The 18,092-nt window shown below is 38.9% G+C and overlaps 1 protein-coding gene across 2 annotated transcripts in view; it reads left to right on the top strand.

The window, feature by feature from the left end:
* NDUFS1 (NADH:ubiquinone oxidoreductase core subunit S1) overlaps positions 1-18,092 on the top strand; it is a 42,060-nt gene that overhangs the window by 3,173 nt on the left and 20,795 nt on the right. Inside the window, exons 1-3 of one of the 2 annotated variants that reach the window (XM_039352838.1) lie at positions 6,849-6,870; positions 8,105-8,172; positions 10,072-10,163. In XM_039352838.1, the coding sequence (XP_039208772.1) occupies positions 8,109-8,172; positions 10,072-10,163 (156 nt within the window). In that variant the 5' untranslated portion in view covers positions 6,849-6,870; positions 8,105-8,108. Of the gene's footprint in view, positions 1-6,848; positions 6,871-8,104; positions 8,173-10,071; positions 10,164-18,092 lie in introns of those variants that run through there. The other variant, XM_039352839.1, reaches the window with a different exon arrangement.

Raw genomic sequence — 18,092 nt, 5'->3', positions numbered from 1 at the left:
TTATTTCCTGCGACTCTCGAATTTTAATCAACAAAATTTCCAATGTTAGAACAAACAGTAACGGTGACAATGGACATCCCTGTCTTGTACCTTTTACTATTGTAAAAACCTCTGACAAACCCCCATTAACAATAAGTTGTGCCGTTCGTTTTTGATATATAGCACCAAAAGCTTGTAATATTTTTTCTCCAAAATTCATCTCCTCAATTACTCTTCAGCCCTGCAGAGATTTGGTTATTCTTATCTAAATATTCTAATAAATTGATAATTTGTCTAGCATTATTTTTCATATACCTACCGGTTATAAAACCCGACTGATCCTTATGTATAAGCTGATGCAAAACCCTCATAAGCCTATTAGCTAAAATTTTTGCAAAAATCTTATAATCTACATTTAAGAGAGATATAGGCCTATAATTCTTTGGTAAAGTAAGATCTTGATCCTCTTTTGGAATCAAGGATATAAAAGCACTGCGCCATGACGGAGGAATCTCTGAGCCCTGTAATATATTATTAAAAAGCTCACATAAAGGTTGAATCATCTCTTCTACTAAGGTTTTATAATAAATGGATGTCAAACCATCCGTACCCGGCGCTTTACCTAATTTTAATTGCTTAATAACTGTCACAATTTCCTCACTGGTAATTAAACCATTAATTTCTTGTTTCTGATCTTCTGTTAGTTTAGGAAAGCCTCACTTAGATAATTATTTATATCTAAAATTTGTACATTGGTACTCTTATATAATTTTTGATAATAATCTAGAAAAGATTTCTTGATCAACTCCTTCTGATACACTAATTTACCATTATAATTTATTTTATCTATAATTCTCTGTCTCTGTTTCTTTCTTAATTGATAGGCCAACCATCTCCCTGGTTTATTAGCATTACAAAATGTATTTTGTTTCATAAACAATAAGTTAGTTGCGGTTTGATCAGCCATCAACATGTTAAATTGTGTTTTTAGCAACTTTATAGATTCTTTAACCTTTTCATCTGAAGGATTTAGAATCAAAGACTTTTCTTTTAATTTAATCTCATCTTCCAGTTCCTTATGTTTCTGGATCTGCTTTTGTCTATGGACATTATTCATTTTTATCAGAATCCCACGCATGAAAGCTTTACCTGCATCCCATACCATTGATATTGATGTTCCCTTATGCATATTTAAAGCAAAACAATCCTTTAAGCACTCCTTTAATTTTTGAACATTCCTTTCTTATCTAAATAAGTTCTCATTCACCCTCCAGGATCTCCTCTCCTCTTTTTCATCAGCCAATTCCATCCAAACTGGACTATGATCCGTCAATGACCTAGGAAAGATTTTTACATTCTTTACCCTATTATATAAGTCAGTTGTAATCAAGAAAAAGTCAATTCTTGAAAAAGATTGATGTCTATCTGAGAAAAAGGTAAAGTCTCTCTCCGCTTGGTTACGTTCACGCCAATAATCCCTCAGCTCCCAGTCCTCTTTCAGATCAAAAAAGGCTTTAGGTAATTTGGCCTGTTTAAAAAAGGTAGAAGAACCTTTTTTGTCCCTTTGTGTATCTAAAACACCATTCCAATCTCCCATTAATATCACATATCTATAGTCCAGTGAAGTTATTTTCTGATGTAACAATCTATAAAATTGTTCCTGTTGCTGGTTTGGTTCGTACAGTCCCACTATAAGTATTTTCTTACCATATAAACCAAGTTCAATCATAACATATCTTCCTTGAGGATCTGATTCTACCAGACAGACTGGTAGACTTTGCTTAACGTAAATAACCACACCCCCTTTTTTCCCAGGGGCAGGAGATACAAAATGAGATCCTAGACGAGCATTGGCTAAATATTTTTGATCTTTAAGTAGAATATGAGTTTCCTGCAAACAAATAATATCATTATTATGTTGCTTTAGGTAATAAAAAAATTTCTTTCTTTTCTGGGGGGAGTTAAGGCCGTTAACATTCCAGGTCAGGAACTTTGCCATCTCCCTTGACCAGGAGCCTGGAGAAGACTGCCCGAAGATCTGCCATTAAAGAATGTGTTGCAGAACTCTTGGGTCTTGCTCCTCCCACTGGCAACGAGACACTTTCATGAGAAGATTCTTTAACTTCTTTCTTCTGTTGTTCCTTTTCCTTACGTCTATGTGCTGCACGAGTCATTCTCTGCTCTTTGACCTCTGCTTGGCGCAGCCATTCCACTTGTGACTTTCCAGCAGCAATCAGACCTAATCCTTCAGACTGCTGTTCCACCTCTTTGCCGCCCAGAGCTTTCTGAATCATAGATGAAGATGAGCCTGCTCCCAGGACCGTATTGTAAAACTCTTTGGCTTTAACAACCGTATTAAGTCTGTAACGTGTCCCCGCATGGCTCAAAACAATACCCATCGGAATCTCCCATCTGAATGGCATCAGTCTTGTTTTAAGTTCATTAGCTAGAAAGGCAAAGTCTTTTCTATTTCTTAAAATTTTGGATGGGATTTCCTTTAAAATAATGACATCTTGGGCAGCAATCTGGAATCTCTTATTATAAAAAGCTTGTATGATTTCATTACGCAGAGATCTCTTTGCAAAGTAGATCACCACATCTCTTGGCAGATTCTTTTGTTTCGCAATCCAGGAGTTAACTCTGTAAATTTTTTCCCCTTCTCTACGTAATCCATCTTTATCCCTATTCAGAACAACAGCTAGATCATTAAGCACCATCTCTGTCAAATCTTGATTCATATCTTCTTTCAGACCCCTAATTCTCAAAGCATGCTCCATTTCCCTATACTGAGACATAAGAATATCCTCTTGTGAGGTTTCCATCTTTTTTTCCATATCTTGGAATTTATCTTCGAGGAGGTCTACTTTATCTGCAACCTCTTCCACTCTGGAGTCCAACTTCTCGACCACAGAAGCCAGGCCTGATAAAGCTGTTACTATGTCTTCCCTCAAAATAGTATTATTCTCCACTAAAAGCTCCTTCATTTCCTCTTTACTTTCAGATTTATTCTGTTTAAGAAGGTCTTTCATTTCCTCTTTGCTTTCAGATTTATTCTGTTTAAGAAGGTCCTTCATTTCCTCTTTACTTTCAGACTTGTTCTGTTCAAGAAGTTGCTTCATTTCCTCTCTGATTTGGGATACAGCATTTCCCATTATATCTTTGATGTCTTGTGCAGATAAGCCTGGCAAAGGAGGAGAAGGTGGAGGAGTAACTTTAGGTTGCAGTACTGGTGGTGTAGCTTTAAGTTGTTGTTGTACTGTTAGAATTGCAGGAGAGAAAACCACCTTAGAAACTATAGAAGCTGGTTGCCTCTTTGAAGCCATTTTTCAAAATCTTATTCTCTCTTTCTTTCTTCTTAAAAAAAAAAGAAAAAGAAAATACTAAAATCCTTAAGGTTTAAAAGAAAAGACCAGGGAGAGTGCAAGAAAAGAACTTCAAAACCTCCAAAACGCTTTCAAAAGAAAAGAAAAGCTTGAAAGCAGTCCATACGTTTCATTTAAGTCCGTTCTTTCTTTCCAGAAAAAAAAAAGCAAAGCACTTTCAAAGCGCCATCTTACTTTCACTCTCCACACCAGCAAAAAACAAAAGAAAAAGAAATCAACATGAACTAAAAGAGAAATAAAACACTACACTCCAAGTAAAATCCTTTAGACAGCTCTGTCCGCTTTAAAAGTCACTCACCAGAACACTTTAAACGCGGAGATGGTAGCGGCGTTTCACTTTGTTTCCGAAGAAAGAAAAACAGCTGGGAGGCGGAGAAAGCACGAACTCCGAGGGAGCACTCTTTCTACCCCCCCCAAAATCCAGGGGGGGGGGTTAAGAGGTTCTACCTCTATTCGTGTAGTCTCTACCCCTTCCCTTCGCCCATGAAGGGGATTTTGAGCCGCTGGCCAGCTGATGTCCGCTGTGCTCCGCAGATCTAACGCCGTCCCAGGAGGACGGCCACAAAGTAGCCGCCATCATCGTCGCTGACCACCGGAAGCTCTCAAGTCCTACTGTGTTTATTAAGTAACAGTTACAAAGGCTTTCTTATATTTTTCAATGGCAGAACAGAAGCTTGAAAGGGGAGCCATTTAATTAAACTGCATCTAATGCTGTTTGAATTGAAACTATAGATATCGTTTATGTTAATAAACATGTTTAAAGTTCCTTGTATTTTATAGAAGTTGTAAACAAAATCAATTGCCATAACTACTAAGTTCCACCCACTTGTTAAAAATCTGGATGGCTTCTCTTGCTTGAGCTCATGAATTCCTGATTCTTAAAATTTAGAAATTTTGAGGACATGGTTGTGAATGAAAAATGTATCTCTGAATAGAAATTTGGATTTAAGATTTTTGATTCAGTGTGGCAGAACAACTGAAGCTTTCAAACAATCAAATCTTCTTACCCATATAAAAGATTGAGCTGCAGTCTATAAATTAATTGTGATCTAGAGGATATTGCTATAAAAGTTTTAGCTATTTAGTTCTTCATGGGGCAATTTTAAAATCATTGTTTGGCTTCTAGTGTATTTTAACTACATATGCTCACACAATACTTGCTATTATTAAAAAGTCCAACATGCTTACATTATAATATGCAAGTTAGGATGTGTATTCTAACAAATATCTTGCAAGCCAATGTACTGTTGCCCATGTACCACCAGGGTGGATAATAATCAATAATTTTTTAAAAAAATAAATTAGATTTTTTATTTAAATTGGATTTTTTTTATTTTTATCAAGTTTATTTTAATAAAATGCTTTTGGAGTAAAAATCTATCTAAATATAGTTTTCTATTTAAGATACATTAATGATTTAGTTCATTCAGCATGAAATGGAGCTTAGTTATGTAGCATGAGGCTGTATATTCTGCAGTATTTACATTTTTGATAAACTCACTCAATGAATCCAAGCTTTGCAAGCTGAGATAACATGCACTGCATTATGCATTCACACAATTTCACAGTAACCGTGAGATAAATCATAAAACAAAGTTCAGGAATATTCCTTTATCCCATTGTTTTGCAAATCTATGTACACTATAAACTTTGTTTGTTTGAAGAGAAATGCATCTGTACCAGGCTCTAAGTGTTTTAATTAAATAAAAGAATTTGAGTAGTTTTCCAACTATGTGTGATTAACCTATTAACCTAAAATCGGTTCTGATATTGCTGTTTTACTAACCTGACAGTTTATTATTCTACATAGGGAACCTTCATTTTGTTTGGAAATAATATTAAAGATTCTAAGTACCAGTAAGAATGAGTCCTTACGTTTAATGAGCACCTGTCATTTCAGATCCATCCTGGCAGCGCCTGTTAGCAGGCATCCATTCACTTGCTGGCTGCCACGTCCCTCACCTTGTTGTGTCACTGCGGTATCGCCAGCCGTCCCATTAAAGTGAGTGGGACTGTCGGTGAGTCAGCAGCGGGTCAGAGGAGGAGCCGCTGCAGGACCGAGATGACAGTTGCTCTTTAAAAATTATGATTTAAATCGACTTGATTTAAATTAAGCCTTTTTACTAGTGATTTAAATTGACTTGATTTAAATTAAATTCACCCTGTGCCCCACCATGAAGTTTATGTAGGAATGCTCAGGACTGAGTTTGTATGTGTTTGTATACACATGCATATATGGAGAACCAATTTGAGTACTGGTTAAGGCACCATGCTAGGAACCAGGAGACTTGGAATTCTATTCCCACTTCAGGAACAAAGCTAGATGGGTGCCTTTCGGCCAGTGACTTTTTTTCAGTGTTAGAGGGAAAGCAGTGACAAAGTAGTTCCAAAATGTTAAGAAACCTGCAGAAACGTTCAGGATGACACTTTGGAAAAGACTAAGAAAATGCTGTTGGAAAATATTGAAAAGATGCTCAAAGAAAGAGTGAGATATGAAATATAAATGTTCTATTATATGTATAACAGAAGACAGGCTATGAAATGGGATATGGGCAAGTTATATTGGCAATGTTACCAAAGTGGTTTGCCTGGATTTTTTCTTTTAAAAAACTTCCTAGTAAGAAGAGCAGTATAGTACGTTGAGGTTGGCCATTGTGAAAAATAAACTCCTGGACTAAGATTGGCCTCAGCTTGAGGTAGCAGGACTATTCTTAAGATTTTATGTTGTAAAAATGAAATCTGCATTATTTTCTTATTATATTTCTTAATTCTAAAAAAAATTAAAATTACATCAAATAACTAAAATAAGTAAAACGGTGATTATAGAATTCTTGATAAATGAATAAATTGTGATTTAAATAATTGAAATTTCCTGGCTAGTGATTCTTATATTTAAATTGATTTTGTTTATATTTATATTTAGTTTTTTGCATTCTTTCTCTTCTTCTTTTGCATTCTGTTTAACTATTTTTATTCTCTAAATTGGTATAATTGAAGACCTCAACTTTCACTTTAGGTCAGAGTCAGTATTATAAAAATACATAAAGTAAAGTGAGAAAAATGCAAAAAAATATTGAGGTTAAATATGACATGAGAGAATAGTTTCAGATTTTCATTGTAATTTATTTTTAAAAAATTATATAAAGATTTTCATTGTAAATATAATGATTGGCAAAATTGAAGAATAGATTATGCTTATAGCCTAGGCCCTGGTTCATTGGGCGGCCTTCAGGTTGCTGAAAAGCTTTTATTATTATTATTTCTCTAATATATTATTATTTTTCTCTATAAGCTGGGTTGGAAATAGATAAGCAGACATCCCAAGTTATATAGGCTAATAAGTAGATTTATTGTAGCAAGATTAGTGAAGTCACTGTGAAAGGCTTCCTGTGATGATTTTATACCATATTTATTTATGCCTTATTTATAGTGAAATAAAAGTTCAAATTTGTGCACCTCTTTCAACCCCCTCCCACATCCTCCACATAAGGCTCAAAGGAAGTTTTGGGTAAGAGACAGTTTCTGTTTTGTCATGTTTTCAAAACAGACTGATCTTGTTTCTACCTATTTAAGAACTGGGGCCTGTACTCAGTTCTGTTAAAGAGTTTGAAGTATTGCATTGTTTGTTGGCTCAAAAATTGCAGTGTGCTTGCCTCATTAAAGCATGTTAAACCTTTGTATAGATGCATGCTTTTGAGAAGTTTGCATTTTTCTTCTTCATCAGAGTAGACAGAATAAGCAGTGGTAAAGACAGGCTTTTTAATTCCTCCCTGTAATAATTTGCCTCAAATATTACTCTGATGTTGCACCAGGTTGTCTCATTTGAATGATTTGTTTATATGTAATACCCCAGGAAGTTTCTGGTTGTAAGAGCTATGACAGTAAATCATGGTAGGATCTTTCTGTACATTATTGCATTGTCTTGGTGAGTATTCTCATGGGATTCAGGGAGAAGAATGATGTATAAACTTGTGCCAAGTCTCAGAAATGACACACCATGTCCTATGGACTCCAGATTATTAAGAATCTCATTTGCTTAAGCATTCCAATGACTGTTAGGAGATCTAGACTATCAGTACTAATTTATTGCAGGATCCAATCTGGATCGGTCACTGGGACCAAAGTTTGAGTTTCCCTAGCTTTCTACTAATGTATGTATATTCCCAGTACCCGGCACAGATTTTTCAATATACTGTACACTGAAATTATTCCACACCCTCAAAAGATTCTCTTTATAAGTTAAAACAATAAATGCTGTTTGAACCATGTGTTACCAACTACAGGTAGTTCTTTACTTACAACAGTTTAGTGACAGTTTGAAGTTACAGTGGTGCTGAAAAAAGCAACATGGCTGTTTTTCACACTTATGACTGTTGTGACATCCCCATAGTCACGTGATCAAAATTTAGATGCTTGGCAGCTGACTTATATTTATAACAGTTGCAGTATCCCAGAGTCATGTGATCACCTTTTTCGATCTTCTGACAAGCAAAGTCAATGGGGAAGCCAGATTCACTTAAAAAGTCTGTTACCAATTTAACAACTGCAGTGATTCATTTAACAACTGTGCCAAGAAAGGTTGTAAACGGAGGACTACCTGTATATATATATCCCTATATCTGTTCCATGGTATTAAAATTACTATTATAAATCAGAATTAATCTTAGGTTCTTACAATTTTAAATTATAAAGCTATTGCTTGAACTTCATCTTATAGGGCTTTTCCTAAAATTTATTTTCAGCACTATGCTGCGACTTCCTGCTATCCACAAGACTCTTGTTGGTGTTACCTGGACTGCTACAGGATGTGGTAAGTTGACTTTCTATTCAGATTCTCTGTATGATGATTCCCTATTTTAATTTTCATTATTGAGTTTGCTGATGTCATATTTTTTCATGGATCCTATTACTGATAGAATGACTGATTCCAAAAAGTAATTGTTGCTTCCCTTCTTCGATTCGGCAACCCTCAGCCCATCACAGCACCTATGTAGTGTTAGGATTTAATTACAAAATGTTGCTCCCTTGAAGTAAGTGATGATGTGCACTCTCAAAAGCCTGGCTCAGTGTACACTGGTTTGTAGACATACATTCAGTTTCTTAGTTTGGACATACATTCTTGGTCTGGATATTTGTGCTTATTTGTTTGTTCAAGATGTTAGATCCGGTCCCTTGTCACATGAAAATTTGGACTACTACCTGCTTATAGCTATTTTTGAAACATTAAAAATATTGAAGCCAGTTTCAGAGAGCTGAAATTATTGCAGTGGTTTCCAAGCTACTATTTATTATAATTAAGGGCAATGATTTTATCTCTTTCATGTTGTGTAACTTATGTATAATAGGTTGATTAAAGATCTGACTTACTGAGAGCTTGGGTGGGTGCAGAGGGAGGAGTCTCTTGGAAACATGCGTATGTGGACTTTGAGCGTAGCATCAGCTAAGATCCCATGGCATGTATGATGGAGTAGCTATGGTTATCCAAGATACTCTGATGGTATTAGTCCCATGTAGACCAGACAAAGAAATCAATTCCATAAGAAGATTAAAACTATTTTTATTAGGATTAACAGAATTTTGCAAGTCTATCTGTGCTGTACTTCCTCTTCTTTCTTACAATCCCGTGAATTAGGAAAGGTGTCTATTTGAGTAGCTTACAAATGCTATCTGTCTGTTGTGGACTTAAGAAATTTTTTCCCCTTGTCACTTTGGTACTGGAGCTCATGAATCTTCATCAAAGTCATCTGCCTTTGGCTTTCAGCAGCATTGTTCACAGGTAACCCAGATGTGATGTTGATAATATCAGCTTTACATCTCGGGTCAACCAAGAGATAATGCTGGAGTATATGGAAACTATAGGTCTCAATGTCTAAAAACTATAAAGCCTGGATGGAGAGGAACACATTTTAATTCAATCCTAGCAAGACTGAGTAGCTCTAGATTTTAGGGTCCCATGGATCCAGTGATTTTCCAGCTTTAATTTTGGAATAGTGGCATGTCCAGGAGGTTTTTGCAGTTACAAGTTGTGTGCCAATTTTTCCTGAATCAGGAGGCAGTGCTCACAATCACTTATAACCTGGTCGCCTCCTGAGAGGATTACTTTGAAAATCATCTGGAAGCTTCAATTGGTCTATGGTAGCACAGACAATTATGGGTATATCTCATTATACCAATGTCACATCTTTGTGAACTGCACTGGGTCTCAATTTGCTTCTGGGTGCAATTAAGAGTACTGATTATTACCTATAAAGCCCAGATAGATATGGGACCAAGATATCTCATCTCTACTCATCCCATTAAGTCAGACTGGAAGGGCATACTCTGAGTCCCATTGATCAGGGACTGTTGTCTAGTGAATCCCCCAAAGTAAGTCTTTTCTGTTATAGTATCTGCCCTATGGTACATCATTCCCCTTACATTGAGATCTACTGGCACTAACTATGCTAGTAGTTCAGAGTTTTAAAGCTGTAAAAACATGGCTATTGTCTCAGATATGAAACTCAGGAGGTTGGGGTAAGTGACAATTAATGTCTGCTATGGTTATGGTTTTTATTGTGACTTTAAAAAGTGGTTAGTCACTTAGAGATGCTGCTTTTTAAATATAAATTTATTGAAATAAAATAAATGATACATAATAATGCATACTTAAAAGAAGAAATGGGTTATTACTTACTGCATTAAATAATTATCTAATTCTGTTTTATTCAAGCACGCACCACTTCTACAGCAGCTAGCAACCTGATAGAAGTTTTTGTTGATGGTCATTCTATTTTGGTGCCTCCAGGAACCACAGTACTTCAGGTAGAATGAATTTATGCTGTGCATAACCCTATGTAAATATTAGTATTGTTTATTTTCCATTCTTTTAAATGTTGCACACACAATCCTTATCAAGATTTGTGATGCCAATCTTTGGTGTATTACAGTCCACCTCTCCAGATTGATGAAATACTAGTTGTTTTTTTTTTAGTCTTTGACGTATATAGTCAGGGAAGTGCTTTTTACCACGGAAGTCTGGCAGTCTCAGATGGCTAGTTCATTTTGTTCATGCAAGTGTGCTATCCATGGCATACTACAATGGGCAAACTAGCTTCGCATCAGTTGGCTAGCAGTGATGAAATATTATCCCACGGTTATAGGTTTGGATGGCAAACATACCAGTACCCCACTCTCCGCATCTTTTCCCCACAAAAACTCCCTGAGATGAGTTGGAGTGAAAGAGAGTGATTAGTCCAAAGTTTTCTTAGGTGGGACTAGAATTCACAGTCTCCTGGTTTCTGGGCAAACATCTTAAAACATACACCAAACTGCCTCTCGATCTTATAATTGGGTGAGAAGGAAGAGTGAGAGGAGACGATATTAAACAGCGAGAGAGAAAAAATTAAATAAATTAAGGTTAAGGAGATAATTACCTATAGATTGTTATGTTTTACAACAGTTGAGCATAAGAAAGACTCTTTTGAAATGCTCAATTGATTAACACATGTAACATGATAAGAACCTTTTGTCTATGAAATAGATTTATTCATTACAATTATTTATATTACAATATTATTTATTGCAATTACATATTTTTAGGATAACAGTCCTTTCAAAACAGTTTACAAGCAATTGAAACAATTTAAAAGAAGGGCAATATATTTTCCTTAAAAACAAACTTACAGGAACTTTCCCATGGGGAGAGTTAGTGAAAAATGGCCTGGCGAAAGGTGGGCAAGGGGGAAGAGCCTAAGTGATCAAGCCTCTATAGGGGGTCTTTGCCTTTTTCCACTCAGGGATCCTTCCCTCCAGGCAGTTAGTGGTGAAAAATAAGATTGAATCTCCTGGTAAATTTCAGCCCAGGTATTTCATCATTATAATCTCTTTGCTCAAGGACCACCAGCTTCAGATCGCTGATGAAATGTGCTGGAGAAGTAAAAATGTTTTCCCACTATTTCTTTTAAACAGTATCATTTACTTTTGCTCTGTTGAGATACTGTTTCTGTTTATGGCACACCCAACTGAAATCCTTTGTCATAGAACATGTTTATAAACAATTTTTTTTTTTGTACTTGTGTCCGAGGCACAAGGCTTTTCCAGATTGAAAGTATTAGCCTATATGATAGAAGATGAAAACAAAATTTAAATGTAGCAATCAGTTTGTTTCAAGTACAAAATGTGCTTATGTAGCTGTTAGTATGTTATTTTGCATTGTCCATAGGATTATCTTGTTTCAAATTAGTGCAGAATGAAAGTTAACGATTCAGTTAAAAATTAATGTTCTTTTATAGTGGTCCATTTTATTAAAGTAAGTTAAAATTAAAACTTTAAGCTGAGCTTGGTTCTTGATGATGTGGACATCATTTCATTTTTTTTATTGTTAATAGCACAGTATGGAAATGGTATTTTCCCAAAACTGTAGAAGAGTTGCTTTTTTCAGGATGTTTCCCAACTTTCCAATGAGATATTTTCCGTAGTCCCCATCTAGCTGGTCTGCCCCTGCTTACCTTCCAAACATTGACAGTTCTTGCCTTTTGCTCTTAAGTGGGCTGTCTTTCAAATATTCCATAACTTAAAAAGGTTTTAGATAAGGTTGTATTTTATGCCTTCCACACCTTAAGCTTCTTACTAAGAGAAAACTAAAATTATTTTTAAATGAAAAGCAGTAAGTACACGATATCAAGGAAACACTTTTTTCTCTTTCTCTTAAGTTGTTCCATTTTCAGCAAATAATTATGCCTAGGTAACTGTGACTTTCACCTTCATTTTTATTATAAAGGAGGAAAATGTTAAGTGTATTTTACTATAATTACCTTGAAAAACTATAGCCTTTTTAAAAAAAGATGTGGGGCTCCTAACATCCTAACAGATGGTACTATAAATCTGGAATTAGTAGTTTTACTTACTTATTTTCTCTTAGCATCATTTAGGAGTATCTCTGTATAAGTGATTAATCCATATTAATCTACTGGGGAAAATTACACGGTACTGCATAATTATTTTTGGGCTATCCTCTGGTCTTTCAATAAAGTTGTGTTAAACTATATTTAATTAGATAGATAATTTAGTACAAAGTAAATATGCTGGTTTATAATATCTCTAGATCATCAACCAATATTTTCCAAGCATATCTCAAAGAGGTTTTTATTTATGCCATTTGATTATTCCAAACCCCTGTGTAGCTTTATATTAATGAAACGTAATATATGGTATAATTATTGGAAGGCACATAGGAAAGAATATCTATTGATTTAAAACTTGTCCTTGTGATTCAAACAATAGTTTGATGTTGCTGGATTTACCGTATATTCCGGCGGATAGGGCGACCCGGCGTATAAGACGACCCCCGAGTTCGACGCCGGGTCGCAAGACGATCACGCCAAGTCGCAAGATGATCGATGCCGAGTCGCATATAAGACGACTTTCTAGGCATGCGACTTGGCATCGATTGTCTTATACGCCGGAAACTACGTTATTTCCGGCGTATAAGACGACTTTCCAGGCATGCGACTCGGCGTCGATCATCTTATACGCCGGAAATAACGTTATTTCCGGCGTATAAGATGATCGACGCCGAGTCGCATGCCTAGAAAGTCGTCTTATATGGTGGTGTGGAGACGTTCCGGCTCCACACCACCAACCACACCAGCAACACTCCTCTACCATGTGACCAGCGCCAGTTCGTGCAGCGAGAGAATTTCCCACCGCAGCAGGCGGATGTGGGAACACGGACTGCGAACCCCTCACGCACGAACCTCCCACCGCAGCAAATGGACACGGGAACACGGACTGCGAACCCCCCACACACGGAGGAAGGAAGGGAGAGGGTTCCCGGTGTGGACGATTTACGTACTTCCCAACAATATCATGTGAAGCTCGTATCTCCCCACGAGGGAAGAAGTGGCAACAGAGGAGCCGGAACGTCTAAAGGATCCAATGATAAAATTCCGGAGCTTGTGATCGCCCATAACGATGAGGAGGAACGTCCCACAGGGAGAGGGGAGAGAAAACATGGAATGACAACCCGCTCGATTAGTAAAAGGAAAAGCAACAGGAGCGGAGAACATGCCCAAACATTAATGATCCCCCACCGACAGGAATGGGAAGGATCCGGTTTGAATATTAAACAATGAAAGGGCACGGGCACAAAGAAGACTGGGGTGGGAGATAAAGACACAGACGTTGAAATACACTATACCCAGATAAGAACTGTTGATATGGCAAAAGAGGAGAGAAGTATGCAACAAGAAAGGGGCATTAACCTACAGTTGGTGGAGCCCCATCCCCATAGTAAGACACAGGAAAACATTAGATTGAACCCTCCCTCCGATATGACAGGTATCAGCACCATTGGAAGAGGAGGAGATGCAAGGTTACTAACACCTCTGGAAACCAACAGTGGAAGGATAGGGAAGGGAATTCGAAGAAAAGAACAAAATGTTACAGACACATCTCGATCATCAGCTGGTCAATTAGGGCCAGTGATGCGGTCTAACAGCCGTGTGCAGACGTTACTTGAACCTACTTAAACCACCTTTGTCGAAACGGCCTTTTTAGCCCTGACGATGTTGGGGAGTTTCCCCAACGAAAGCTTGGCAACTTTTTAGCATAAGTAAAGTATATTTTTTAGTAAAGTATTTTTACTTCAAACCCTCCCGGTGATCGTGTTTTATTTGTTTTACTAATGTATGTATGTATGTATGTATGTATGTATATTCAATACTACACAATCTTCGAACTCTGGGATATATATAAATCAGCTGTTTATTGTTAAAAAATTTAAAACAATAAAAACAACTATTTACAATGTTAAAACAAACTTAGCTTTCACTGGTCCACTGTCAGCATCTTCAGAGTAAAGCATTGGGGTGAAAAAGATCTCTTATAAGCCTTGCTAACCTAGTTTTTTACACATTGACCGCGTGATAGGGCCATTTGTCTTAACTAATTGCCTTAAATGTCCCACCTCCCCTTGTTTGCACTCCAGTTCCACAACTTCTTTCTCTCCCCTCCTTATCCTTTCTCTCCTTCCTGGTGCTGTTAATGTTGGTATGCCTACTAACCACTCCCCCACACTCACTTTGGGCCGTGGATCCGAGTCCAGTATCCCAAGTGCCCTTACACTGCTGTTCCCCTCTCCTCCATTCCATTTGTCTGTCTGTTGTTCTTGTCCTCCACTATTTGTCATCATGAGTCCTCTTCTCTCCCATTTCCCTTCATGTCTGGGTGTGCGTGCTTGCAGCTCTACCCCATCCTTTCGTCTCATCTCTGTGCGATCAGCTGGGCTGCGTGCTGGCTCACTCCTGATTTCACTCCCTCTCATCTCTGCCAATCCTGTCCTTGCATCCACCGGTTGTCTCCTCGCAATCATTCTGGGCTGGGCGCTCAGGGTTGGCACTGCTGGTGCTCCTCCACTGCTGATCCATCCGCTTTTTGTGCCTTCCCCTCACTATCCTTCTGGGCCCTATTTCTTCCGATCCTTCTCCATGCTTGCATGTGCAAGCACACTGCCACCCCCTATTCTCGTGCCTCCTTCGCCTATGCCCCCCCTCTGCTTCACTCCCTCTCCTTCCTGATGCCGTTGTCGTTAATGTGCCCCCGTCCCTCCCCCCATGGGCATTTTGGGCCATATAACCGGGTCTGATATCCTCGCTGCCTTTTCCTTGTCATTTACCTCCTATTTGTGTGGATCCACCCATTTGCCTGACCTACCCTCTATCTATCCCTGCTGGCCCTGTTTCTTCTGATTTCCCTATGTGCCAGGCTGTATCACCACCTAGTCCCATCCTATTCCTCCCTCTCGTCCGGCTGTGGTCGGCTGAGCTGCCTGCTGACTTGCTCCCAGATTCACTCCCTCGTCAGTTCTATCCTTCCTAATGCTGTCCCCATTGATATGTCCCTCAGCTGTCTCCTCATGATCCTCCCGGGCCATCCATTTGGTCCCAGCGTCATCATAGCTTTTTTATAGTTCCCCACCCCCTTTTTATCCCGTACCTCCATCTGTTGTTCCAGCCCCCTGCTGCCTGTCCTTCTTGGCCCTATTTCCTTCACATCTTCCTGTGTGGTCATACGTGTGTTAAAATGCATCCCATCCCTCCATCTCGTCAGCACTCGTTTGGCCAAACTATTGCAGACCCACTCTCAGCTTTTCCTTGTCGCCCATATTCTGAGGGACAGGTGTGTCCCGTATGCACTTGATCTGCTGGCCCGGCTGTCAGCTTGCCCCCATCCATGCCTCATCGGTTGTTCCTCATCTGCAAGCATATGCACGTTTCTCTCCCCTCAGTCACACCAGGTGGGTGGTTGCTCCTCTCTGTTCTCCTCCTCTTCGCAGACCATGCTGTTTTTCTCCAGTTCTTGTTCTTCCTCCCCCCTGGTTCCAGCAACTCGTCGTGGGTCTGATCCTCCCTCCATAGGGTCATTGCTCTCCTCAGTCCTCCTCCTTGCGAGCGCTATCCGCAACCTGGCCTGCTCCTCGTGCGTTCTTAATGCCCGGTATGCTGGGGCAATTCTATATGTTGATTGACTGAACCTGCATTCGAGAGCCAGGCCTCCTTAAGTAGGTGCCCTCTTTTTGTGGTGTCCCGGGCAATGGCCTCCGCTCCCATAAAATCAAACGCGTGCCCCTTGTTAACCATGTGTGTCCATATTTGTGAGTACTGCTCCTGCCTTTTGACGGCCAACTTATGTTCGTGAATCCTGGTTTTAATTCGTTTGGCCGTCTCTCCCATGTAGTTACAATGGCAATCCTTGCAGTGCACTCTGTCGACCACCAATGACTTTTCACCCTCCGGCAGTGGTTTCTTGGGGCGCGTTATTCTTATACAAAGCGTTTGGTCAGGTCGATGAGCCATCCTGACATTATGCAGTGCTAATATGCGTGCAGTTGAATTAAGCCCAGCACCTGGTGACTTCATCTATACAGTCATGTGGTTTTCTTGACAGTAATGCCTAAGCAGCAAACATCTTTTAACTACACACATAAACACACACACACACAAACACAAAATGCAGATTTTACATAAACCCTGATTGAGCATTTATTTCTATAGTCTGACATTGAATGAACCAAAGTGTTCATACAACACTATCATCTAAGCACGTTTTTGTTTCTGTGTATTATTGTATAGAACGCTTAGTACAGAAAAAACAATGTGATAGAAAAGATAGTCAAGGAAATTCTAATAGCTCTATTATTATATATGTATGAATGTGTGTGTGTGTGTGTGTGTGAAATCACATCTACCAATTTTTTAGATGGTATGGGTCTTTATATGCATCAAGTTCTTCTCAAGAACCTAGGATGTCATAATGTGTCAGTGTAGTATATGTGCAAAACCAAGCAGTGTGCCTTTTGTAGTTGACAAAAGGCAATGGAAATTTTGTTAAAGTGCAGATTTTCAAAGTGCCGTCCAAGATTTTGCTACATGAATTATCCACACTTTCTTTTTTTCAACCACAGATAAAACTGGTGGGATATTAGCTGAGACTTTATTAGTTTATATTCAGAAATGCCACAGTATTTTCACTTGTTCATTTTCAACTACTTTTTCAACTCTGTGTTCCCAATTTTTCGTTACTGGCATATGATAATTTTGACAGATGTTCCAGGGAATCATTTGACAACTGTGTTATGTTGTTTGTAATCAGTTTGCAATCTTGCATAAGCTAAGTATATTACCGTATATGCCGGCGTATAAGGCGACTTCCGCAAGCGATAAAATCGGCGCCAAAGACGGGGGTCGTCTTATACGCTGAGTCGTCTTATACGCCGGAAATACTGGTAGTTTCCGGCGTATACAGTATGTACTATTTCTTCTGCCTTTTTGCACAAGTTGCAGTTTGAATCATTTGACAATTATTTGATATTAATATAAACTTCTAATGTGAGGACAGCAGTATAAAAGCCTACTCTGGTCTGGAAGATACATTCTAAAGTTTAGAGCAGACATGTCAAAATTGCGACGTCATGTGATGTCGCGCAACGTATCGGGACAGTTTTGCCATTGCCGGCAATGGGATGGAGTGGCTTCCGCATGATGTGTCTGGCCCACGGGCTGGCAGTTTGACACCTCTGGTTAGAGTGTCTACTGTAACTTTTTCTCTAAGAAGAGGGAGTCAAGCTATTTTCCAAGGCACCTGAAGGCAGGACAAGGAGCAATGGATGGAAACTAATCAGAAGCAACCTGACAGTTAGGTTGGAGAAAGGAGAAACTTCCTGACAGTTAGAACAATTAACCAGTGGAACAACCTGCCTCCAGAAGCGGTGAATGCTCCAACACTGGAAGTTTCTAAGAAGAAACTGGGCAGCCATTTGTCTGAAATGGTATAGGGCAGTGATGGCGAACCTTTTAGAGACCGAGTGCCCAAACTGCAACCCAAAACCCACTTATGCATCGTCAGGTGCCGGGTGGGTGTGGCCCATTGGCTGGGTGTGGCCCATTGGGTGGGCGTGGCTGCGGTGGTAATGGAAAACTGGGTGGGACTAAAAAGTTCAATCAATCAATTCCAACTTTGCAAGGTCTTTTTTTCCCATGATAAGTTGAAATTGACTGATTGAACCTTTGTTTTTTTTGCACACGGCAGCGGAGGCCTAAAGCGAAAAGGTTTTATAAAACCCAGCTGAAGGCCTAGGACTGGGGTGACGGCACGCGTGCCCACAGAGAGGGCTCTGAGTGCCGCCTCTGGCACCCGTGCCATAGGTTCGCCACCACTGGTATAGGGTTTTCTGCCTGAGCAGGGGGTTGAACT

The sequence above is a fragment of the Crotalus tigris genome, unplaced genomic scaffold, assembly GCF_016545835.1.
Source record: "Crotalus tigris isolate CLP2741 ecotype Arizona unplaced genomic scaffold, ASM1654583v1 scf7180000018485.2372832, whole genome shotgun sequence".
Taxonomy (NCBI): Eukaryota; Metazoa; Chordata; class Lepidosauria; order Squamata; family Viperidae; genus Crotalus; species Crotalus tigris.
Note: the sequence above shows the minus strand (reverse complement) of the source record. Positions and strands in the feature narration are given on the sequence as shown.